The sequence below is a fragment of the Anguilla anguilla genome, chromosome 11 (genome assembly GCF_013347855.1).
Source record: "Anguilla anguilla isolate fAngAng1 chromosome 11, fAngAng1.pri, whole genome shotgun sequence".
NCBI lineage: Eukaryota > Metazoa > Chordata > Actinopteri > Anguilliformes > Anguillidae > Anguilla > Anguilla anguilla.
The window spans coordinates 29,865,672-29,891,249 of NC_049211.1; the positions used below are offsets into that span (position 1 = coordinate 29,865,672).

The window sequence follows — 25,578 nt, forward strand, 5'->3', positions numbered from 1 at the left end:
AATGTCTGAACCAGAGGCAGGACCTGAGTGTGTTATCAACACGCACAAGAGCTTTTGTGCTCAGACTTCTGACAGCAGAGAAGAATGTTCAACTGTAAATACTGGCAGCCGTGAAGTCATTTAGGGTCTGAAAATCAGTTTCATGATTTATCAAGAAATTCATCACCAAGTAACACTTTGCAAAAAAAAATGTTTTCGTAAATTTTTAAAAATGAAATGCTGTCTTTTTTTAATGCTGAACATTGCCAATTGTAATAAAAAAAAAACTGTCAGGACGCCAGTCGCGGATGCAACTGTGACTCTTTGGGAGACGAAGGCTAGGTAAGGTAATAAGAACAGGAGAAGAGAACTGAAGGTCTGCCCGCAGCTTTATTCAGAGATCGCACTGAAAGAACATCACTTTTATTTGCCCCAAACACAGATGGTTTGCACGGCAAAAAAATGGATTTGGCCACATCACAAACACTTTTTATGAAAAAAAGAAACAAAAACAAAAAAAGAAAATCACTAGTAATGCAAAGATAATGTCTCACGCAGGTTAGACCTCTACAGCTTACTGTACATTTCACTAATATTACCTGCAAAACACACCGTCGTATACAAAATTAAATCTGAGAATACATCGCAGCTTCCAGTTATCCATGCAGTGATCCTTGTGTCTTCCTCAATGGGAGACTCAGTTTCACCGTTACTTCATGTTAATATCAGGGAAGGGTCCCGTTTTTAACTGCTTTAAAATACAGCGGTTAAAAACAACAATCTCCCCCAACATCCTTCAGTCAACTTCATCCTCACTTTAACACGACACAGATAAATACATGTACATAAATAACTTCTTTAATTTACTATAAAAATAACCGACCGCATCTGTCCAGTGACCAGAACTCGGGAAGATGCGACGGATTTCGCATGCAGGCTGACAATGTGGGCGTGGCAAAGCCAGACCCAGAGGCGGGGTCTCGCGACGTGTCGGGGGAGAACGAGGAGCTGGAACGCTGGGGAGACCGGACATGACCGGCCTCGCCATCTGGCCCATATGGGCGATAGCACAGGGGATCTCTGCAAATGACGCGACTCAAAGACCGCGCATAGACTGCGCTGCACAGAAACGTGCACATGAATTCAGCTCGATGGCTAGCGCAGCGCTAGGACTCAATAAATCCCTATTTGATTGGATGACGCATTTGGGTGTCCCAATCTGTGATTTCAGCATGGGGGCAATGTGTTTTGGCCTTTGGAATGTCTCTATTGTAAAGGGTTGACTATTGATTACACACATATTCTTACAAATACATGTATTCTTACAAATATTTGTTTTCTGATTAATGCATGTTTCTTACAGCTATTCAGAAACAAGTGACTAAATACACCTACTGTGAAGTAGACTGAATAAATACCATACAGTCTAATGAATACCTAAACTTATGGCGTTTAGGTATTTGTTCCTGCCCCTTTTCCAAGACATCTCAATGATATACAAGAGGTCACTATGATCTACAGGGATACCGTAGTTCAGCTTACAGGTAATGAATGAGTTTGCACAAATCCCGAGCAGCACAACATTGTGTTCAGTTTCCCCACCCGCTACTGTCTCAGTACGGCACCGGGTGCTGATCAACGTCCAAATGTCCTCTCAGCCCCCACAGGACTATCTCTCTTTCCCGCTCAATCGATGCAGGAATCAAAATGTGAAGCTCAGCTAACTGCTTTAGCTGTATTTGGTGTCCGGTTTGGAGTTTAGATGTTTTAGAGTTTTTGACTGGTAAAGTGCGGAGTACTCGTCGTCACGGCGTCGTCGCGGCAAACGCGACCGCTGGCGGCGGCGGCGACCGGCCTGCGCCCGAGCTCAGTGGGCGGGGTCGAGGTCGCGGTTGAGCTCGCGGTTGTGGTTCTGGTTGTGGTTGTGGTTGTGGTTGTGCAGGGCCAGGTTGCGGTGGTGCCGGTGCAGGTGGATGGCGTTGGTCTCGGGGGCGTCGGCCGGCTCGAAGGCGCTGGGCACCAGCGGCATGAACTGGCGGAAGATGCTGACGCTGCCGTGCCAGAAGGTGGGCTGGGGCAGGCGCCCGGCGTGCGTCCAGCGGCACGTGGCCGGGTCGTACGCCTCCACCACGTCCGACAGCTCGTAGGTGTTGTCATAGCCGCCGGACACGAAGAGCCGGCCCCCCAGGGCGGCCACGCTGCCGCCCACGTGCACCTGCCGGGGGAGACCACAAACAGGAGCTCTGCTCATACGCTGTCTCAGAGAAAGCACTGATCCAGGGTCAGTTTTTACACTTAGTGCATAATGGATATGGTCAGGGTATGAAGAGAGAAAACTGATCCACGGTCAACACTCCCATGAACATGAAATTGAAGGGAAAACACTTTCTTAAAACCAGTCATTATGTCTTTATATTTAATATTATAACTTTACATCTAGGATTCTGGATTTCTTTTTTCAAAAACTCTTTGTCAGGTCTTTTTTTTGCCATAAACAGATTAAACACCTGTAATTTAAATTACTTTCATAAAAACATGTTAAAATGAACACGCATGCAATAAAAAAACAATGCTGTGATATGGGACCTCAAATTTCTAAAGCTTGACATACAGTACTATTTGCATTTCAAACCCTGCAATCCTCCATCTCGGTTTCCGGGGAATTCTTGAAAGGCAGACCACTGACCTGGTTCATGGGGCTGATCTTGTCCCACTCGTTTTTAAGGGGGTTGAAGACGTCCACCTCCGCTGAGTCGTCCCTGCAACACAGACCGTTTTACTGTGAGCCCCAGCTCGCATCAAAACGGCCAGAGCGGCTAGCGCGAGACCAGCGCGTCGTTCTGAGAATGTTCCGGTTACTGCAGCGTCGCAGGTCCTTCCTGTCTTTAACTCTGGTGTCAGTTAATTAGAGATGCAGCGTAAATTAGAGATGCAGACACATGCAGGCTGAAAAAGGGTGAGTGCTATCGCACGTATAGAAAAAATGGCCACACTTTGTTGTGGTAAGGATTGTGGGGAAATAAGGGCTATACAACCTAGTTTTATACTAACTACTAAATACACGGGGAAATTTGTAGGAGTTTCATAGCCAAACAAGCTGACTTCATCGTATCTGCAAATTCAAGTAGAATGAGCAGCTCCAGATATCACCCCCTGGCCTTTATAGCTCTCTTGCAAAAATGCAAAACCAATCGTCTAACGCCATTCATTACAAGGATATACGGGGATACGCAAGCTAGATTTTGTCAGACTGGCTTATAACTACTACATGGGGAAATGTATGTGTAAGAATAAATAACACTGGTATCAAAGGCTAAATTTTGTTCATCGTAAGCTATTTGTTTTCAATATGTGTACTCAAGTTGACCACACATATTGAACACTGTCAAACTTAAGATGTGGTCCCCTTGCTTTAATGGCAAAGAGGGCAGGGAGGTGGAGATGGCGGTTGTGTTCATGTTGGCAAGATCTGCGCAGACCTGTATAACTCAGCACATCCTCACAACTCCTGATAAAGTTTATTACAGGAACAAAAAATCCCTGTATAGTGATTTAAGAACACCAGTTTAAGCTAGTCAGCTGATCTGCGCAGATCTGGCTTATGTAAATGCAAGCAGAAACTTGTGGCTATATAGTGTCAAATTCTAGAACGGCAGGATGGAATTTTGAACCCAGGTTTGAAAAGACAAAAAAAACAAAACTCATGGGCAGTTACTAACACATGGAATGTACCCCGCCTTTTGAAGTCCCCCCAAACTTAGGGCAGGGCGATGTGCCACTCAAGTAAAAAAAAAAAAAAAAAACTGAAATCTAAATGGTCTAAATATAATTGAAAACCTAGAGTTTTGCAAAAAGATCTGCATCTCTGATAAAACTATTTCAGACTGGTCTAAAGTAGTCATGGGCTTCAGTGTATGTATAGGCAACCAGCCCCCCAAACTCTCAGAGACCAGAGCAACTGCTGCAGCAGGTGCGTCCTTAAACTAGGCAGTCCACACTGAAGAGAATCTCTTCTGAAAACATTCTACAACCCTCTCATTGGCTGAGGGCTTTTGGAAGTGAACCGGATTTAAGTGTTTCTTCCCCTCCGCGCCCTCTCGCAAAATATTCATTTTGAAGGAACGGCGTCTTGGGGTACAAAACGGTGCCCGATCACTGAAGGCGTTTCTCAGAGAAAAGCCTTTCAGGCACTGATCCTTACATGGTCATGAACCCTAGACAGTTGGCTCTCCACAGCTGTGAAGTCATATGGTGGAGATAGCCCACGCCAGGGGCGTGCCAGTTTAGACACTGCTCAGATTCTCACAGCATGGTTCACAGAAGTGTGATACATTTCACACACACCACCTCGTTTTCGCCCTGAATTGCACTGCTCTTGCCAGACTTATAGTAGAGACGAATGGCAGAGAACAGCGGGATGTAGCAGAGCGGAATAGCAGAGCAGTACAGCACAGAGCCATAGCCCAGAAGTATGGCGGAGTGGTATAGCAGAGAAGTATAGCAAAGATGTGTAGCAGAGCAAAATAGTACAGAGGTATAGCTGAGCGGTGTAGCAGAGAACTATAGCAGAGAGGTGTAGCAGGGAAGTATAGGAGAGAGGTGTAGCAAAGCAGTGTAGCACAGAACTATAGCAGGGAGGAGTAGCAGAGAGGCACAGCAGAATGGTGCAGCATACAAGTGTAAGCCAGGCACCATGAGGCTCTCCCTTACCTGACAAAGTAAATGAGGCCATTGAGGGTGACGGTCTTGGGGGCGAAGGACCAGGGGGGCAGCTGGCCGCAGTTGACCAGGGCCCAGCGGCCGGCCCCGGGGTCGTAGCTCTGGATGACCATGGTGTCCTCGCCGGTCAGGGAGCCGATGGCGTACAGGTAACCCCGGCAGGTGGTGGTGGAGCAGTTGTCCATGGGGTGGAGCATGGGCGGCAGCGGCTCCCAGCAGTCCAGGGTGTGGTCGTAGCGCTCGGTGCTGTCCGTGGCCACCACGTAGAGCTGGCCCTTCAGCACGCAGGTGCTGTGGTACTCCCGCGCCTTCAGCATGGGCGACACCTCGGTCCACTCGTTCACGCTGGAGTTGTAGCGCCACACGCCGTCGTAGAGCCGCGAGCCGTCCGAGCCGCCTGCCGAGCACATTACACTACATTTAAGCATTTAAGGTGTGACATCACAAATGTGTCTTTAGAATGTTCATAACTGAACGTTCTAATGCTGATGTAACAATCACTACTGGTAACTGAAAGGAATGTTCTAGAACACTGTCTTAGAATTTTGAAAGACATCCCGCAAAAAAAACCTACTCTTTAAAGGGTTTAGCATTTTGCAGACACTTCTAGTCACAGCCACTTACAAAAGAGCTCCACAAATGTTTAGACAAAGAGCAGAGACAATACCGATGTATACCAGTGACACAACTGACAGTAGGAGTCATTACATAACCAGTACAAGAGGAGGAGACTGAGGATAGAGTGCTTCGAGTGGCAAATGGATGTGAGGGTGTTTAAGTAAATGTAGACGTAAGAGAATTCATCGCAGAATAAATGCTGAAAGTTTAGGGCTTGTGGAACAAGATGCAGTTTGAGCAGGTTGAGTTTTCCTTCTGTGGCAGAAGATGGACTGTGACTCAGCTGTCCCAACTGTTGCAGTGAGCTCATTCCGCCAGCGGGGGGCCCAGGCTGCCCGGTGTAGAGAAGAGACGAGACGAGGCCGAGAGGGGGAACCCTTCAGCGGTGGGACGGCAGGCCACCGAGACGGAGGGACGGAGGGAGGGAAGGAGGGAGGGAGGGAGGGAGGGAGGGAGAAACAGGCGCCCGACCAGCTGCTGCCGCCTCACTTCCTCAGTGTCGCAGTGCTCTGGAGCAGTAATTAGACCTCCTGGCTGCTGTTCCTCTACCGCGCGGAGAGAGCAAATTTCACACTAACGACTGCAACATATCAGGAGCTGTGCGGGTTCCTTACTCCCTCTCTCTTTCTCTCACTCTCTCTCTCTCTCTGAACAGTAAATGAATTTATAAACGCGATATTTTATGTATTTTACACATCTCTCTTACAAAACAGGTCGTAACCTCAACATAATTACAAAACTTTTGAAGCAAATTTGGCCAAATAAAGGTTACAGATGTTTTTTTGTCAGTGTCACAGTTTTGTAAAGTCAGGAAAGAGCACAAATGCACCTAAGAATGTATAGCCTAACATTCAGTGCAGTGCGTAAGTATTCGGACAGTGACTTTTCTTTTTGTTGTTGCTCTGGATCTGTACTCCAGCACAGTGGATCTGAAATAAAATAATGACTATGAGGTTAAAGTGCAGGCTGCCAGCTTTTGAGGGCATTCACGTCCATATTGGGCGATCCGTGCAGGAACTGCAGCCCTTTTTATACACAGTCCCCACATTTCAGGGGAGCAAATGTAATTGGACAATTGGCTGCTCACTTGTTTCTTGGCCAGCAGTGTGTGTTTGCTTTATAAGCTCATGCACAAAAAAAGCTGACAAAAGGTCTATAGTTTATTTTAGGTGGGGAATTTGCATTTGGAGTCTGTTGCTGTTGTCTTTCATCACGAGGACCAAATAAGTATCAAACCCAGAACAGCAGAGCATTGTGAGGCTGAAAAACCTGAATAAACTAGGCCTAGGTCCTGCTGGGAAAATGAGGAGATGGCAGTTCTTAAAAGAACGTGTCGAAGAGCAGAACGTTAAAGTTAGAAAACAAAACTACAAATTGACTTCAATTTCAAAAGAACCTCTTCAATTACAATCAATGCATCAAAACTGCCAGGCAAGCATATTTTTCCAGACTTATCTCCAAAAACAAAGACACTTCCCACTTTTTATCCTCAACAGTTGACAGAATAATAAATCCTTCTCCTTAAAACACACACAGAATCGCTTTCGTCTGACAAATGTGATGAATTTGCAGTTTTTTTTCCAGAGACAAGATAGGCTACCTGACATAAGGTTGGATATCCCCACAAAATAAAACTGTGTTCACGCCGAAATTGACTCCGCATTGCCTCCCATAAGCTCTTTTACCAACTTTTTCAATAAAGTCTATACTTGCTTTTCAAGAGATTTTCTTAATATTCTCAGATAGATGTGTAAAAGACTATTATAAAGAAGACTACACCAGCATAACCTAAGAAGGTTCACCACAAGATGCAAACCACTGATAAGCCTCAATAACAGAACAGCCAGGTTAGAGTTTGCTAAAAAAAAAAAAATGCAATGCAAATGCCCTCAAATTAAAGCTGACAGTCTGCAACCTTTCAGTGCTTCATTTTATTAGGCCTATTTATTTTAAAAATTCTAGTGTGCTGGCATACAAAGCAAAAAAAAAAAACTGTGTCACTGTCCAAATAATTATGCACTACAGTGTATAAAAACCATATAAAACCAAAAGAGGCAACCAACCCATATAGCGTAGGACGTTCATACAGACAAATGCATATTCCAAACATGTAAGCTATCTAAAATACCAGTCCATCCCTGAAAACAGTCATTTGACCCTGCTCTGCAATACTGAGAGATCAAATATCTCCCCAATGACCACAGGATCTCAGGATCAGAACAGTAAGCACATTTGATGTCTTAAATTTTAACCTCAATTAGACTCCCTGGTTAAATAAAGTTCAGTAAAAATATGCATGGTTTTTCACTTTCCTGTTTCTGTATCTGAGCATTATTGGACTTGAGCTCTATTTCAACCTGACCCTAACCATTTTCAAACTTTGGTTATACAGAAACGCATTCTGATTTTTTTTTTTAACTGCGGTGTGAAGACAATGTAATATAAGTCATCAAAACAGTACAGACTCGACGTTCCCCATACATAGAGGCGCCGCTGATAGAATTTTTAAAACTTCGAGGAAAATGGGCCCATTGGCCCAGAATAACTTTGAAACAAACGAGTAAAGCTGTGCCCTGTATTATACAATGTTCAATGCAGAACATTTAGCCTTTGCATTTTCCTCATATTTAGACATGAAACGTGCTTAAATGGTTGCGCCTATTTTCGCCCTTAAGTCCGCTTGTAATACGTCTTCGGCCGTCGTTAGCTGTTTCAGAGGGCGTTATGGGAGTCTCCTGCGGTGTTGTTTGCCACCCAAACTCATCCGTAGCGAGCGATAAACGCATACGCGTACTGGCTTTATGGTACGGGTAAAGCCGGGCACCCACCGCACGCGTATCGGCCGCGAGCGCACTACGCGCGTATTACGCGCGTAACTGAAGCGTAGTTGAAGTACTGTTATTACAACGGCAGCGGGCGACGTCGTCTCCACCAGATGCGAACGCGTCGCGTACCGGCTGCGAAGCTCGCGCGACACAAGCGAACTGAAGCGTAGTTTTTCGCTTCAGTTCTATTTTTTCGGCTTGTCGCGCGTCACGATGGCCTGTTTATACACAGAAATATGCTCTAAAATGCTAGGTATACATGCTCTGATTTATATTTCATCCTTATATTACTGGGGGTGTGTCCCTAGTTACCTCCCAGATATTTTATAAGCACCAAAAAAAAAAAATACAAGCCTTTTCGTTTTGTAAAAATAAATAAATAAATAACTGGAACCTGGGGAAAAGGCAAACTTAGTTTCGCTGTCTTATTTTGCGGAGGGTGTGGGGTAAATTTGAAAATACACCACAGAAAGACGTAGCCTATCGCACTTGTACTTCAAAGCTTCCGGTGTTCATGGCGTTGTGGTGTTCATATCTCTTCAAGATTAAACTGTTACTGTCTTTTTCATGATTAGCTGATTTTACTAAATATGATCCTATAAATGTTTTGACGTGAATGACAAGACAACACGGGAATTCCCAATGGTTGATTACGGATTATTTATTATTATTATGATCATTACATATTCTTCATGAAATTGGCACGCTTGTTAACCAAGCAAATAAATTAATCCAGTTTGAGATTGATTGTTATGCAGGCTACGTTGCGATTTAAGTTTATGGTACTTCTTGAAAGCGTTTACTTTCTCACGTAGGCTATTTACGAGTTAACGAAATATTACCAAATTAACAAACTGAAAAAGGTCTCTCACCAAAGTATTCACTTAACCCATAATCAACAGTCGTGAACAAACGTGAAATACACGATGTAAGCCCACTGCAGACTGCGAGAGCTACTAGGAATATATAGCTTTTACGCAAGCCTTTGCGCGACACAAACGGAACCAGTGGAGACACCCTACGCGTCGCGCCGTGCTGCTTCGCCCTGCTGTTTACGCGACGCATACGCGACGCGTGCGGTGGGTGCCCGGCGTAAAGGAGGTAGGCAACATCGGTGAATCGGCTCGAGTAAAGTTCCAAGAATCAGCTACGCGTGCGCGCAGCAATATTTAGTTGCAAATACGACAACTCTTACAAGAAACACAAAACAAAAAAATCGTAGGAGAAATATGAAGTGTTTCCAATCTCAAGTTTTCGTTATGAAGCGAAGCAGTGTACGGTCGTGTGTCCTGTGAAGATGTCCTTGTGCATTTCTGCATTACGACCGCAGCGAAACGCGCGTTCGTGAGCTTCTATCCCGGTCAGCTGTCCCTACTTCATCGTGGGTGACATCTGGATGTCATTTTGTTACGGCACAAGGACGAGGATAGTCTTCATACCGGCAGTTTGCCATTCCGTAGATTTGGCATTGGTCTGCTCTATTGTTGGCAGTGTTCAATAGGGCTGTCATCACAATTATGGGGGGGGGGGCTATAGCAGGGGGTGCAAAAACAAGTACTACACAATTACCAGTGGCCTATCCGTACCAGTTTCTCGTAATCGTCTTCTATGCAATTACAAATGGAACGAGTAGCCTACGTGGTGCTGCTCCTATACTGTGTTCTAGCTACAATTCATTAGATTACTACTTAAGCACATACATCCACAGTTTCTGCCCTGTATTGAAACCCTCTGCCTTAAACTGTTGTAAAATAAATTAATTCCATTAATATAAAACAAAAAAATATTAATCGGTCTAGGCATAAACATTAAGCTAAAATAGACACTTTATGATAGGCAGTAGCCTATTATTATACCGTGTTAGGCGTGCACCATTAGGTTCAGCAATGAAGACAAGCACTTCGTCGGGTCCCAGGGAATACCATACAGGGGTGTCTATGTACCAAATAGGCTACCTGCTTTGACAGAGGAGTCGTGCGCAAATGCGCACATATTTCATCGCTTGTTTTTCCAATAAAGGAGAAAGCAAAAATGGTTATCTCGCCGCCACAATATCTAAACAAGTTGACTTAAGAATCCGAATGTTTTGAAATTGTACAACCGAAAACGTCCTGTACACTGCATCTGTACGGCCTGTCTCTTCTAAGTCAACATTAGCTGTAATTGTACCACCGTAAAAAAGATTAAGAGACCACTTTTATTTTCAGAAAAACGTTGGCTCGTGTTCAGAACTGCCATACCTTCCCTTCTCTCCAACCAGCTGGACCAGTCAGCTAAGTTCAAAGTGTATGCTTTTATTAAGAAGGTTGCGAGACATACGCGGAAGAGAGCGCAAATTTTAGAAGGTACAGACAAACTCAGACGGCATACATGGTGAGCGTGACAGCCCAAGTGTTCAGATACTTTTTTTTGTTCTGTTTGCATTCTCCGGAGTTGTGGTGGACAGCTTGACAAAGCTGAGCTTTGTACTAAGCCAGGTACTAAATCAAGCTGTTGTCAACTGCGCGTACGCACGCTTTGGCCAAGGCGGCCAGTCAGTCAGTTTTTCATATTGCCAGCCAAAATGTCCGTTCAAAACGGACATAAATGTTAGGATATTGAAAAACCAGTCTAATTATATTTAAGCGCCCATATTTGTGGCCATCTACTGGTCAAATTGGCCATATAATTTAAAAAGTCTGGCTAGGCCAGTGGTTGTCAGTAAGCGGGTAACCTTTTCCCAAACATCTCCGTGTAGCCTCTGTAACAGGAGACCACCAGCTCGGTGTGCTCTTAACGAGCCAGCAATAGTGCTGCTGTCGGCGCCTGCCAACTATTTGTTTTCCCTTTTCGAGACCCAGGCTTCCTCTGCAATAAAAAAATAATCCCTTTGCTTGAGAACAGAGTCCAAACACGGAAGAGGCTGAACTGGATGTCTCAACCACACGGCAACTGGATGCCATAACCACACACATCAAGAGATTTACAGCGAGAAATCAGTATTTCCCGATTAAGCAGGAAAAAAGTCAGGAAAAAATCCCAATCCCTGGAATAACTACTGAACCTGGTATTCCAGTCATCCAGATTTATACTGACACCACCACGGGGTTTCATTCTGTGTGCACCTGGGAAGCTCCATGTCATAAGGGCGGCTCCAAAATGTTTCCCTCCCAACGTGCCCCCTCCCCCGGAGGTGGTTTCCTGTACCTCACTCAGCGAAATTTAATAAAAGCGCTATTTCATAACTGGGAAAACAGGAGGCCCTGCCACACGAAGAAACATGCTGTGACACTGACGTGTAGACTATAACAGTTGCGTTGAGTGTTTAACTGGGTGACTTTCTACTAAAGACGATGAAAGTCATTTCTTAGGGCTGTTTCATACATCCGCGAAGTACTCGTAAATATCTGGAGCGGTGTTGTGCGGCATATACTAAGGTTGCACACCACGTCCACATAGACATTGCGTACCTTCCCAAGAATTCAAAAGCGCGTGGATAGCAATGACTGTCTGCATACGCCGCACAGATAATGACAGGTTGACTGGTGAGGTGAGGTATGTAGGTCCTGACATTAAGTATGATCCATCCATGTATAAATCCCCACCACAAACAATGCTGTCACGCATGGATAAAACCTCCAGTTTGAAAGGATTAACTGGAGGCTGCAGTTCAATAAGCCTAAACAAAACAAGACTAAACCAAGTCATAAACAGTGTGACAGTAACTTCCGAAATATGGAGAAAACAAATGATTCGCTCTGTCTGTCAATTAGCCAGTATTCTCCAATTATTATTGCACCTTCACTTAAGGGGGTGGTATGAATGGTTGAAAACTACACCATTTATTGCACTAAGGAAACTGTGTGGTAAACATCCCATTTAAATGCCTTAAAAATACTTCTGGACTGATGGATAAAAATGTACCCCCTCCAAGTTCACTTACGAGTTACGACTCCACACCTGGATGGTAGGTATATAGGCCTATGTTGATTTTCATTCCTAATTATTAATTGGGTATACTTCATTAACTAAAGGTACTGTAGCTTAATTTTCTTAAACAGCTGTACGCATTAATGCTGGTCGACTCCTATATAAGACAACAGCAACATGTTTACATCAAGTATACTTGCACAATCTGCATTTGTTGGTCAAGTAAATAACAAGCCTAATTAAACAATCAAGAGCAAAACTCTGTATGAAATCCTGAAAATGTCCAGACATTGTTGTGCTGATAGTTCTTTCATGTCTGGCAAGGCCTTCCATACTGATGCATAAAAAGTCCCCCCCCCCAGTGCTTACCTGTGACATACATGTCGTTGCCTAGCGCTGCAATGCTGTACCCGCCACCCAGGTGGTCGGGGAACTCGGCCAGGTAGCGCCACTGTCCCGTCTGGGGGTTGTAGCAGTCCACGGTCACCAGCTCGTCGCAGTCCTGGTCGCACCCGCCCACCACCACCAGGATCTCGGCCAGGCCGGTGGAGGGGCGGGGCCTCATGCGCTGGCAGGGCCGGTCGTGGCGGTCGTACTCGCAGGACTGGAAGGCGCGGGCCTCGCTGACCAGCCGCAGGCAGGCCGGCGACAGGTAGACCAGCGGGTCGCTCTCCACGTGCGCCAGCAGGAAGAAGCGGCGCACGAACGGCAGGCGCACCTGCTGCAGCAGCTCGGGCCAGTAGTGCAGCCGCCGCTGCGGGTCCGCCTTCACCCAGCGCGCGGCGATCTGGTAGGCCGTCTCCTCCTTGTCCACCGCCAGCCCGTCGTCCGACACAAACTCCAGCAGGCGCTTCCAGGGCAGCCGCTCAAAGTCCTTGCCCTTGGCCAGCTCCACGATGTTCTTCAGCACGAAGCGGCGGGCGCTGGCCGCCAGGTCCCGGCAGGCGTAGGCCTCGGCGAAGTCCTGGATCTCCAGGCAGTTGGAGACGTCCAGGCGCTGCTCCAGGAAGGCGCAGCAGGCCTCCTTGACGGAGGGGAACTGGAAGAGGTCGGCCGTCTTGAGCAGCAGGTCCACGTTGTCGTGGGTGACGGTCACGCGGCCCGTGTAGCAGAAGTCCACCAGCAGGCCCAGCAGCTCGGCCGACACCTCGTGGAGCACCACGCGGTCCATGGCGCTCTCGCGCAGGGTGCCCGCGAACATGGCGCGGAAGTAGGTGCTGGCGGCCGCCAGGACCGTGCGGTGGCAGTGGAACTCCCGGCCCTCGGCGCACAGCGTCACGTCGAAGAACTTGCGCTCGGCGCGGAGCTCGTGGATCCCGCGAAGGAGGTTGAAGGCGTGGGAGGTGTCGAAGAAAGGCAGCGTGGAGGGCTGCGTCTGTATGGCGGGCTTCTCCATCGGGGCGGCGCTCTTGCTCTCTCTTTCTCTCGGGGCTCAAACGGCTGTGACCATCTACACAGAGACAAAAAGTCATCATTATGATTACCACAAACCACATACATTTTTACAATACATTTTCTATAAAACCCAATAAGCAGATCCATTCCCAAGAAGATACTCTAAACACCATTTCAGGACCACCACAACAAACTCATTTAAACAAGTTTCAGTTCATGGTATCACTGCTGTAAGCACACCATGCAGAACCAAAATAATGTATGCCATGGCAGTCTACAGTACTCCAATAAAGTATTTTCATACCTATAAAGGTGTACAAAGGACTACTACCGCTCATACATTCTACAAAGACTAACAAATTTATACACTTGGATTAGTAGAGACCAATAAGTTTTAACTCAAGACAAATCCCTGAAACTCAGAAAACTCCACATCCAGAAAGTTCAGACACGCTGAGAAATGAAGATTGATAATTACCTGCAAAAAGCCCTTTTGGGAACTGAAGAAAGAAAGACAGAGTGCGACGGAAGAAAGTCGGTATGTTCTAGAAGGTGCGAGCCAAACTGTGGTGACTGTGAGCAGTTCCTGGTACGTGTTTAAGAAAGTGAGCCGTGCTCTGCTCCAAGGCTATAAATACTCTGGCTGTGTCCATTTTCAGAGAGCGGGGGTGGGGGCGGCTGTACACCTCATGCCCTCCTAACTCACACTGTGAGGATTACATCAACCACCTCCTCCCTCCCCCACGTACAGGAATAAGCCATCCCAAATGACTTCTCCAGCATGTGCAACGCACTGCTTTTCGTCATTAGAGGTAAGGACTAAACACAGATTTCCCAGCAAACAACCGAGCCTATTCATCAAAATTTGGCCCACTAGAATAAAAACTATCCTAGAATAAAAAAAGAGGTCATGCACAAAGTAAGCAAGTTGCGACTGAAACTAGAATGCAACATTTTTAGAAAGTGTCAGCGTAAAACAATAACCACAACATTAAGTCGGGACCAAAACAAGTCAAATATTTTGGGTTTATTTTGGCAGTATATGATTGCAGACTGTAGCCTTCAACAAAAGAGCTTTGACACATTCCTCTTCTAAAAATATGGCTCCCCTCAAACACGGCCTCAGAGGAAGCTCCATTTAATGCTGACCTTTGACCTTCTTCCAGCATCACCTATCAGTCCAGCACTCACGGCGACCTCAACTCTCCAGGCCACAGGGGACCACAAGTGTGCATCACTGAGTGTTACAAGAGGGATGTCCTCTTAATGCAGTACTATCAGTTTGAAGCAGTGCAGATACGTTTGCTTCAGTTAAAACTGTGTCTGTTTCACAGGTGTCGGGAGGAGGAGGGGATCACCACTGAGCTCGGCTGCTCTTGTGCATGTGGATCAGACAGGAAGACCAGCCGTGCTCGCACTGCCTAATTTTCCCGACCGTTCGTTTAGTCGCACGGTCTTTTTCAAACTTTGCCTGGGACGAGAACAGGTCCGCTAAAAATATCCCAAATTTCCAGGTGGTTTTAGGCAAGCCCGCGCGCAGCTCGACCCCTTCGCTCGAAATCTCAGGGGGATCCAGGATCTCGTAACGGACGGACAGGCCCGGAGCGCTCGGCTGCGAGGGACGGGAAGACCGGCGAGACGCCGAGGGGCCTGGCGCGCATTCCGCCCCGGGATCTCACAAGGCGCGGCTCAACGGAGATCAAACGGAGCCCGGGCCGCACACGCAAGCTCGTTAAGACCGTTTTATAAGGTGGAAGCCAGTATTACTGGCTACCCGAAAGGGGACCACCCTGGACACCGCGCTTTACGGCTTCAGGTTATAGGGTACGATAAGGGCAATAATCGCAGTTCCCTGTCCTGTTCTCAGGCTTCTGATACAAGCTGAGCTGGGAAAAGGCTAGCAGTAGCCTAGGGTGGCTGCCTGCTTTATAGGCCTAATGCAACCAAACGTCTAGTTTTACATGAGGTAGGCTAAATCTTGACCCCTAATCTTCAGGGACTGTCGAGAAAAAATAGCCAGTAAAATGTCAAATAACAGTCCGCTTTGCCAATCACGGATGCTATTCGAAGTATGTTCGGAACTTGCATATCCAGGATAATATAAACACTGTATTAGGGAAAATAACTTGCATTCTCACAAATTCCTTCTAATCAGATTTTGGTATCTTTTTATGTAGAGGGCAAATGAGTAACTTGCTCAACCGGATCAGAGCGCTAGTGGTTTGAGAAAGTGACCTCACATCAAATGCTAATGGGTCTGATCTCCGGCCAGGTCATACCACAGATCTGCACAGCCCCCGCAGTGCCTCTGCCCTGAATTCCACATCGCAGAGGACGACTGGGCTAATGCCAGCGATATCCACTGATGTACAATCACGCGAACGTCCCTGTGACTCAAAGCTCCGCGTAAAGCAAAAATAGTGATAACCTGTCACGCTTTGTGCCACCTCTGCATGAACTCTGTTCCACCTTGCTCAAGGGTACCACAGAGAACCTTCTGGAATGGTGCAAAGACTCATCCCTCATCATCATTCTCCAACCTATGAGGTTCAAATGTCGATTTTTAACAAGTATTGGTGATTGAATGAATGGGCAAAATGTCTGCGGCTGCTTACAAATTTCCTACAATGCAGCAGCCTGACATTCAGCTAGACCCAAGCTGAATATGCGAATTTGCCTGTTCACTGCAGAGACGTAACACTTGAATGCATTTGTACTGTGTGCTTGCGTTTTTAAATGAAGAACTTTGCGTGCAAAATAGCCAATCTTAGAAGCAAAAGAGAAACACAAACAGCCACAAAGTCAAACCTGACAGCAGAAATCATAAATGAGCCGATGCAGTTTTAGAGAGCACAGAGCGTGAGGAAACCCTACTCCCCTCCCTAAATACCTGCGGGGGTATTAAGCAACCGGGGTGATTATGAGGCTTCTGTTTACCACCCCCGACCGAGAATAGCAGACAAAATAATAACTTGGCATGAAGCGGGAGGGCCGGCTGGTTCGGTATGTGTAGACTGGGAGGGGAGCTCAGACAGAGGGCTGTGTGGAGACCACGTGACCCCCAGGCCCCGCCCACTTGAAAGCATGCCACACATGCACCCCACCGGGGGGGGGGGGGGGGGAGGCCACATGCTGCCTCCGTGTCACGGCACCACAGCTGCCCGAGCCAAGGTGTGCGCTCATCCTCCAAAGTTAGGAAGTGCGAGTCCCCAGGAGAGAACAACCCTCCTAAATACGAGGAGGAAAAGTTTCAGCACTTTTGCCCCAGGGACGGATGCGCCGATTACACAACACAGAAGCGTCATCGTGTTGCTGCCCTGTTTACGGACTCCTTGCCTGTCCGTGTCCTAAGTATCCATGTCTCTCCATCACCAAAGAGATTAACTTCCTCAAGGCAAACCAACTGGGTTTCGAGTACCGAAACCGCTCTCCCCCACAGTCAAGCCTGACTCAGCGAAAGCACAGTCACCCGGCTCCGTCCTCATCCTCTTCCACTTCGTCTGCCGCGTTCAACAGCGTGGACCCCCGATCCTTCTCTCACCCCTTGGGGAGATGGGCAGTCTCAGGCTGTGCCCTTGAGTGGGCTGCTGTAATGTCTACTGTAACCGGCCTACCAGCCTGCCAGCCTGTGCCACTATGCACCTGGTCCGGAATGCCGCTGCCAGCCCGGGTCTTCAACTTGCCAAAACCTGCACGTGTCACGCCGCTTTCGCACGCTCTTTCGCTGGCTTCTGGTGGCAGCGCGTGTTCAGCTGGAATCTCTCACACTGGCATACCAAGTTGTGAATGGAACGGCCCCTTGCTATCTTCAGGCAATGATCGAACCGCCACACCATCCGACGGAGGAACGACCTCGCCCAGTCAGTCTGGAAGGTCTCGCTGCCTGTCTTCTGCAGACGTCTCTGAACTCAAAATGCACCTCAACATTTCTTCCTAAACGTTGGCTGCGCTTTACCCGTTCCCTGGGGTCAATGTCCAAATTCTTTTTGGCCTTCTCAATGCAAATTAAATGGTATACTATGCAAATCAACGGTAAATTACTATTTTAAAACCGCTTTAAAAAGAGCTAGCTCTTTGAATTTTTCCTTTCACTCATGTGGATTACAGATAGCCTATTTCAGGTTTAATAAGACAGGTATTGGCTGGTTCACCACTTAGGGGTCAAAGGTTCAATTGTATTTCAATCAAAAAATAAACAAATGCATAAAAACTCAGGACTTGAGCCAAGTGCCTTGACAGTGACACGCACATGAATATGACTGGACCCACCTGTAGCTCTTATGCTATTGGCTTACCATGCGAAATGCACTTTTGTAAGTGGCTTTAGCTACAAGCATCCGCTAAATGGCTAAACTGTAAATGCTCATGCTGACAAAGGATTCTGAAGATGACCCAAAATGGTGGCATGCCCACTTAGGGGCCTACTGTACGATCCGAACCGCATGAGGCTTGACCTCTGAACTCAAACCCCAGCATTGATAAACCGGGTTCTGTTGCTGGCACCACTTCCGAGCTAAAGTTAAAAATTAATTAAACAAACAGCTCGTTAAATTTTCATCACGTCTGCGGCCCCGTTCAGTTGAAGCTTGAAGAACTTAAGCCACTGCAGATCGGTGGTTTTTGCTCCTGTCCCTGGAGAGCTGCAGAGTGGCTAATCTTTATTTTCCCCCTTAAAATCAGCAATCGGTTCAGACCCGTAAAACCAGGTGAGATAAGTTAACTGCAATCGACTGCTTTAATTGATCAATTAAGTGCTGAATTAGAGTGGGGAAAAAAACTCTCCACCCTGCGGCTCTCCAGGGGCAAGCGTCGATACTGCTGCCGTAGCGGGAAACCAAATTAGCCATTGTGACAACAGCACAACATACTGCCTATACTTTGTTTTTAATTGGAGTTTATTTGGCCTTTGGCTTTGGTAATTATAAATGTCAATCCTCAGAAAGTCCTGTGCCCATCCCTTCAAACACCATGAACTTTTTACATAAAGCAGTAACACCTGAAAGGTGCAATGTTGACATCTTTTTTCCTCCCAAAAAGGATGAACAGCTTTCCATTTTTTCAAAAAATAAAACGAGTACACACAGAGGAAGGCCTACACCTCTGAGGATTCCACTGTTTAATGAATGACTCCCCACCCCCCCATAGACACACACACAAACACGCAGAGTTCTTCCAGAATATAGCACATGCCTCCCGGTGGTATGACATTACTGCTGATTCATTCTTGAAGTGTGCGTATGCAGATGTAACATTCAAAGACTGGATATAACCATCAGCAGACTAATCATGTGCCAAGTCACATCCTGAACCAGTTTCAAAAGGCAGCCGCTTCTTAATAACAGGGATGAATAGCCCCTGCTGCTCTGGGAGCTCATTTTTAAATTCTCTACAACGTAACCTCTGATTCCAGGACATAGATGAAAAAAACTGAATCAAATGGTAACCATCAGAGATTAAAGTATGTGGACATTTCTTACCCTGGAGCAGGAAAGCGCATTTTAATGATTCAGCTACCTAGTGAATCACATACAACAACACTTTCCACAGGCAGACTAATGTAATAACATGAAACAGATTAGCCTGGATAACATCTACACCAGTGGCACAGTTTCAGCCTTAGAGAGATTTGGGGACAAGACAGTAGCCTAGTCAAGGGGGAAAGTGTGTGTGGGGAGGAGGGGCTGCAGTGCAAGAATTTAGGCTAGGTTACATCTGGACAGCAAGACTGAATAAACGGAATAACCTAAATCAAAAACAGCCTTTTCGTTCCGTCCACCAGCGTACAGTACATCAGAGCAACTGATGCTGACCCCTGCTGGAGAAATCTGGTACACACACACGTTGAAAATAATAACCATGTTTCATCTAAAACAAAAAGACTAGTTTGTACAAAACCCTTGGACCAGACTATATTACTGTGTATACAACGTTTGCTGCTGGACCATACAAGGCATGTAACATTGCAGCTGCACGATACCGCTGCTAAGAGACTACAGGAATGTTGAACATAGCCTACTAGGCTATTTGACAGAACGAAAAAAGTGAAAAAATGAGCCCGACCCTTTCTGTGAAATGGGCATGTCAGTCTCTCTGTCAGTGATCCCCTGGTCCATGGCTGCTTTAAGGCTTTCAATCAAACATGCACTGGTTTGAGGCTTTGAACCTGTTGTCCATACGGCAACAGAGACTGGTGGTTCTGTAAACACAAAACAGGCACGTGCAGAGTGCAGACACAACCTGCCCCAGCCAGAACCGACCTTGTGCCCTCTATGAGCACAACCGCCATTTTCAGCAGCCAAGTGTGATTTTGCCATAAAAAGGCAACGTTTTACAACAAAGGACCGCTTGAGCCATCGCACTCCTTCTGAAGCAGCTTCACAGCTCACTCCAAAGGAGTAGCCTATTCAACAGTAAGCAACCGGTCCCCAAGCGTGGAATTAGTTATGGTTTCTTCCAGCTGTCCGTGGTCAAGGGGCTTTCAAATATAGGCCAACACAGCAAAGGAACGCATAATTTAACTTTCGGGCACGTGCATCTATTCCCCAAATTTCCACCAACTACAAAGCCATTTTAATCTATTTAATGTAGCCACTGTTTATTCCTATGCATATGCCTGGTTATTTTTGTCTGTGAAGAACGACTATGACTCATGATACGTGATAAGAGCAACTAACAATAATACGTAAGGAAACAGTAGGGAATGACAATATGACTCTGACTAATGGCTAAATAAGATAAGAAAACTAATGAGTTTCAAATTGACAGATGGGGGGTGTAAACAGTCTACAGGAAAGGATCTCACGAGACGTGTTGCAATTTCAACAGCCAATAATACAGATTAGTCCGGTAATTTTCTGAAAACGGATTATTGAAGGTAGCATTACTATTCCCCTGATATGTTTTCAAAACGTAACAATGGAATTAAGAACAACCACGTTACCAACCTCACCAACGTTTAACAAATGGTTACACGTAAAATATGTCCATGCTTGTTAGCTAGGGTTTGTAATTGTGTTGACGTTGCGGGACATTCAATACATCCAGCCCTTCAAAGCCAACGACAACCAAAACACAACGCAAATCGTAAACACGTTATAAACAAACCGAAATGCCACAAAGCAGCACATCGACGTTTCTGTCTCGGGGCACAAGACATGCCGACTGCTCGCGACGCAAAACATCGCCTGCTCCTTAGCTTTGATGACGAAAATCAGCCCATCCACTCCACCATCCACAGGCAAAACCAGACAGTCACTAGCCGATTTTCACTTACCCAAGTAAATATCTTAACGCTTCTTTTAAAAAGTGGTTGCTTCGGCTGTTAAATTTTACGTATAGCTAGATTCAGAAGTTTCCGAAAAGAAACTTTGACCTAAAAGTAGCACACAGTTTTCTCCTCGTCTTGTTTTCACTCTGCCATGAACCCATAACAGTTTTGGCCAGATCAACACTCTCTGACTCCTCATTGGGTGAAGCACAGCCTGCTGCGTGACGTTTCAGCAAGTTTCAATGTCGCAAAACTGTTGCATGACAAATGTGACTGTTTTCGCGCACACACGTGTTTATTACTCAATGTAATGTGTTCTGAAAATAATTACCTAGCTAGTAACATAAAATGTTGTGTGTCAGCTTTCATATGTTAGATCGTTATTTGCTTACCGTTTATTCCAAAATGGCCTAACTCTTTTAAAAAGTAACGGATAGCTTACATCTTAAAAGTCTACCTATATTTGAGACCATCTAATTACCTCAGCTGAAACAACGGAGTGACAGGGTTGAGGTCGTATAAACCCAATTGGTTTTTGCGCATGGTATTGGCAGATCACCTTTCAAATCCGCCATTATAGACGGGAAGGGGAGAGAGTCTTGTCCAGAGACTCGCAGCGCCCCCCGGCGCTGTCTTTTTGTAATTTCCAAAAGATGGAATATAATTACACAGTATTAGGCGAGTGCGAGTTTCAGTTCAAACTATGAAAAACAGCTACAATATTTAAAACACTACGACATTCGCCACTTTTCCAAAATTCTGTTGATCTATTCTCGATTCAATGGAAGTGCAGGATATGTAAACAATGTAAAATTAGCATTATTCCGATGAAGTATGGACATAGATTATGACGTCTATTAGATATTATTTAACATATAGGCTACAGAATGTATTTTACTGGATTAACCGGTGGAATAAATAATCAGATTATAGATATATTTAGGGATTTCCAGTAGCAGCTCGGCTATTAATTACACCATAGAGATTAGCCTACTACAGGAGAGCCATTCATTCAAACCAGTAAACTATTCAATTTGTGAGCGGTAAAAAAAAAAAAGGACTATCCTTAGATGTGCATTACCCCAAATGTACGCTTAACTTTCTTTTTGATTCGTGTAAGCCTAGTGCATGAGGATAAGCTGAAGAAAAACAAAAACAAAGCTGTAACATTTTGGCGTAGGCGTTTAAATTGACAGGCTTAGCCTACCAGCATACCTCCATTGTTTGATATCGTATTTTATTCGAAGACAGGTTGACTGTAACTTCAGGCCTTCAGTCGTGGGAGTAGGACAGCCTACTTTCCTTCGGTGTAGACAACCTTGCTTAAGAACGGCAAAAGACTTTGAAAGTCCTTGAGTCGTGCTACTTCGCAGATATCGAGTGCATTTTACTTGTTTCCCGGTAGAGCAGGTTTGTTTGTTTGTTTGTTTCGTCAAATGCATAAACCATGACCGTTCTGTCTCTGTAGATACATTTTCCGTTAAGCCAAATGTGGGCTCTCAAACATGCATTTATCATCAAACTAATGTAAGCGTTGGGGCCCAGTTCAGATCTACAGCCTACTGGCAGGCTTGGTGGGAGCTGCGGATACTGCTCTTTCCAAACTCTGGAGCTCCATATTGATTGACCGCGTCCCCCAGGGCAACTCAGAAACGACTCTTTGTCAACGTTTGGAAAGGGGCGACAGGTTATCCAGGATGACAAATTCGAATGGATCATGGATTTGGCAAGTGCAAACATAGCTTGAGCGCATAAAAAGATGACTGCAGTCCACTTCGTCTGACATCACAAGGTCAAGTTGTCCAGCATTGCCCCTGTGGCTTATTCTGTGCAAAATGAAAATGCAATCAATGCATGAACAGTTTGTTCTCTCTGCCGCAGTGTGAAATGTTAAATGTTCCTTACAAAATGTTCACAATATATGTAAATGCCCATTAAGGCTTACTTTCCGTATGTATTTCCCCATATATCAAAGCATGTATCCTTGTATTGCAGTATGGCTGTGTTTCAGTGTGCTTTGGAATGGAGCTTAACCTCTCAGAATCCGACTATTATACTCAGAAATGCAGACATAGTCTAATACGTTGTATTGGCAGGTATTGTTCTTCCCGAAGTTGACCAATGATATTTGAAAGATTTTCTCTTTGAACAATCCTGAAAACTCCATGTTACTGCAAAAAAGATCTGAACAAAAAGTGAGAAGATTGCGAAATGTGTCTGGCACGGATCCAGAATCGATCGCAACATCTGCAGCTCGGATTTCGGCTGGCCTCCATATGCACAGCAGACTTATAGGGCCTATACTCTCACAGTTCCAGCAATGTACTATCATCATTGGCCCAGACCCCAAGTGTTGCAGACGACAAACCTACCCTGAATTCTTGTATAAACTCCCACCCCTCTCTATGACAGACAGCTTCTCCCCCCACCTTCAAGTTTACCTACTTCAGAAAAGGTATGAACAACAGCATTGTCAAACATGGTCTGACAATGCGTCATACAAACCAGTACCTTTGAAGCATGTGGAAGCCTTAAGACTCCCATGTCCACATCACCTTAGCGCTGTTCCTTGTACAACATCTCCAAGTTGAGCATTGAAGCTCCTGCCAAATGTGCTCCAACAACCAACCCTTTCAAAGTCACTGGCTTCTTCTTGCCATGGTAGGCAGAATACTGGGCACTGGGCCTGCCTAGAATTTTTATAAAGAACCAGAAGCATGATGGAATGTTAATTGCTTAATTAATTCAGGAACCATGCCCAAGGTGCACCATCAGGAATTTTGGGCCCCCTGAAAAGATTTCACATTGGATCCTCCTGCCTCCCCAGAAAATCTATGTTCTAAAATTTGTTGAGAGCCCCTATCCGTCATGGCCCTAGGAATCATCCTAACTTCCCCTTCCCCCTTACAGTGTCCCTGACCACACCTGTGTGGAAGCACGTGCTTTAAATGTACTTTGCATCTCTCACTTACTCACGTTTCCTTTATATTTACATTTACCTGTAGCTTGTAATTCATTTGAACCATGCAGTTAGGATGCAACTAGCTAAGCATGGGCAGAAAAATAAGCAGGTAGCCAGTGACTAGCACTATCATGGTACTAGCTAGAACTTATATTCTTTGTCCAATTCAGTTTTTTAAGATTTCAGTATTTGCAATAATAAGCTTTTTTCGTAAATGCATTTTTGTAATGACGCACCTGAATTTACAGTTGGGTAGCTTGTCCGAATAGATTGCCTCTACTAAACCTATAACACAACCTATACAATCATTTGTAAAACCACAGAGAATTTTGGCATACCATTTCATTAAAAAAAACACCTCCCAACCAGCAAAGCAATGTTGCCAGTGTATTGCAATACTGTAGTAACAGCCATAGAAAAGGCTCTGAGCTTCAGTTACAGTAGCAGTGGTTGGCACGAGAAGTCTTGAGATTAGCCTCCTACTGATTTATTTATTTAAAATTTTTTAATTAAAAGGACAGGGGAGCTGCTCATATCTGAATCTGCCTGTTGAGTTTACACAGTGAATCGGTCCAGGCAGTGCCTCCGTGCCTTTTGGGTGGGTGGTCAGAATTCCGTACCATCTCATTAACGTTTGGATCCTACCCAGGCCCCATTACCATCCGCTTCCTTCCAAGGCCTTCGGAAAACAAATATTATTCCTGCTTGAGTCCCTGCTAAGGAAATAATTATGCCCGTATCTTTATTTGAGTATAATATTCGTGAATGTGCGCATGTGTGTCAGTTATCCTCCCATGCGTGCATATATTGCACCCTCATTGGCTATTCTTAGATTTGACTTAAGCTGCATCTCAGTAGGATTCCTGCCAGTTATAAAGAATATTTAATGTGAGCTTTTTTGATTTGCTCTGGGATCTGCAGTCATTTTTGTGGCTGAGCTGAAAGAGTCTTCCTCAGCAGAGTGTGTGGCTTGCTTCAGAGCGAAAGCCTCACACCAGGCAGATTGTCGGCACTGATGAGCCTCTTCAGAGTTTTTCCCTGTCATTGATGTAGAAGGAGGCTCATTGATGGCCACCCAGCCACATTTATTTTTTCCTGACCTTTTCTCCTCATTACAGAGTGTCCTATTGGATTTCCCCTCTTTAAAATTCTGCCGTACGCTGTGTCACCTTGAGGAATGCTGGGAAATAAAAGGTCCTCATTTGTTGAAATAAAAGAACAATTGGAGGTATGACAAAGGCCTGACTTTAATCAACATTTGCCCTTAACACTGACTTGCAACGGAATGCAAATCAGTTATCACTGAGACTTCGCTGACATGGTGTCCATGAATAATTACAATGTAAGTCTTCCTAAATATTAAACTCTAATTACACTCATAATTAGGAGTATCCCAGTTTATTCAAATATGCTCAGTGCTACAGAAATAAAACTAGATTTCACCAGCGAAACATCCATGAAAAATGAAATTCTCTAGATCTACAGTAGAACACAATAAAGCAGTATATGTATGTAGTTCTAAACAAATTAAGTAAGTAATAGTAATATAATGTAAGTAAGGTAATATTTCCCATTTTGCTGAATTCTGAAGTTAATGCTGCAAAACCAATGCTGCTGCTGCACTTGAAGGTAGCAGCTGTCATTTATTGAATTCAGTTTTTTAAAAGTATGAATAACATGCATGTAATACGCACTTTTCTAATGACGCTTAAAAATGCATTCACAAATTCACAAAGTTCAAACATGTGGTATCATCTGTATTTCATGTGTTTAACTAGGTCTATTAATATTTTTGTGCTGATATGTTTTAATAGTCCAAGCACTTAACATATTGTGAAAAATACAATATGTTGTGTGCTTCATCTTAATTTTGTGTGTTGTCACCACCCACGGCAAAATACAAA

General features: G+C 45.2%; 1 protein-coding gene across 2 annotated transcripts; it reads right to left on the reverse strand.

The window, feature by feature from the left end:
• Positions 1-350: 350 nt before the first annotated feature.
• klhl21 (kelch-like family member 21) lies at positions 351-21,043 on the reverse strand. Of its 2 annotated transcripts, none has more exons than XM_035382850.1 (5): positions 20,719-21,043; positions 12,420-13,500; positions 4,690-5,095; positions 2,666-2,738; positions 351-2,194 (listed from the first exon to the last, which is right to left on the reverse strand). In XM_035382850.1, the coding sequence occupies exons 2-5, from the start codon at positions 13,444-13,446 to the stop codon at positions 1,847-1,849; spliced, it is 1,854 nt and encodes a 617-aa protein (XP_035238741.1). In that variant the 5' UTR covers positions 13,447-13,500; positions 20,719-21,043; the 3' UTR covers positions 351-1,846. The 2 variants fall into 2 exon arrangements, with proteins under 2 accessions (XP_035238741.1, XP_035238742.1); XM_035382851.1 differs by lacking the exon at positions 20,719-21,043 and adding an exon at positions 13,924-16,556.
• Positions 21,044-25,578: the final 4,535 nt, after the last annotated feature.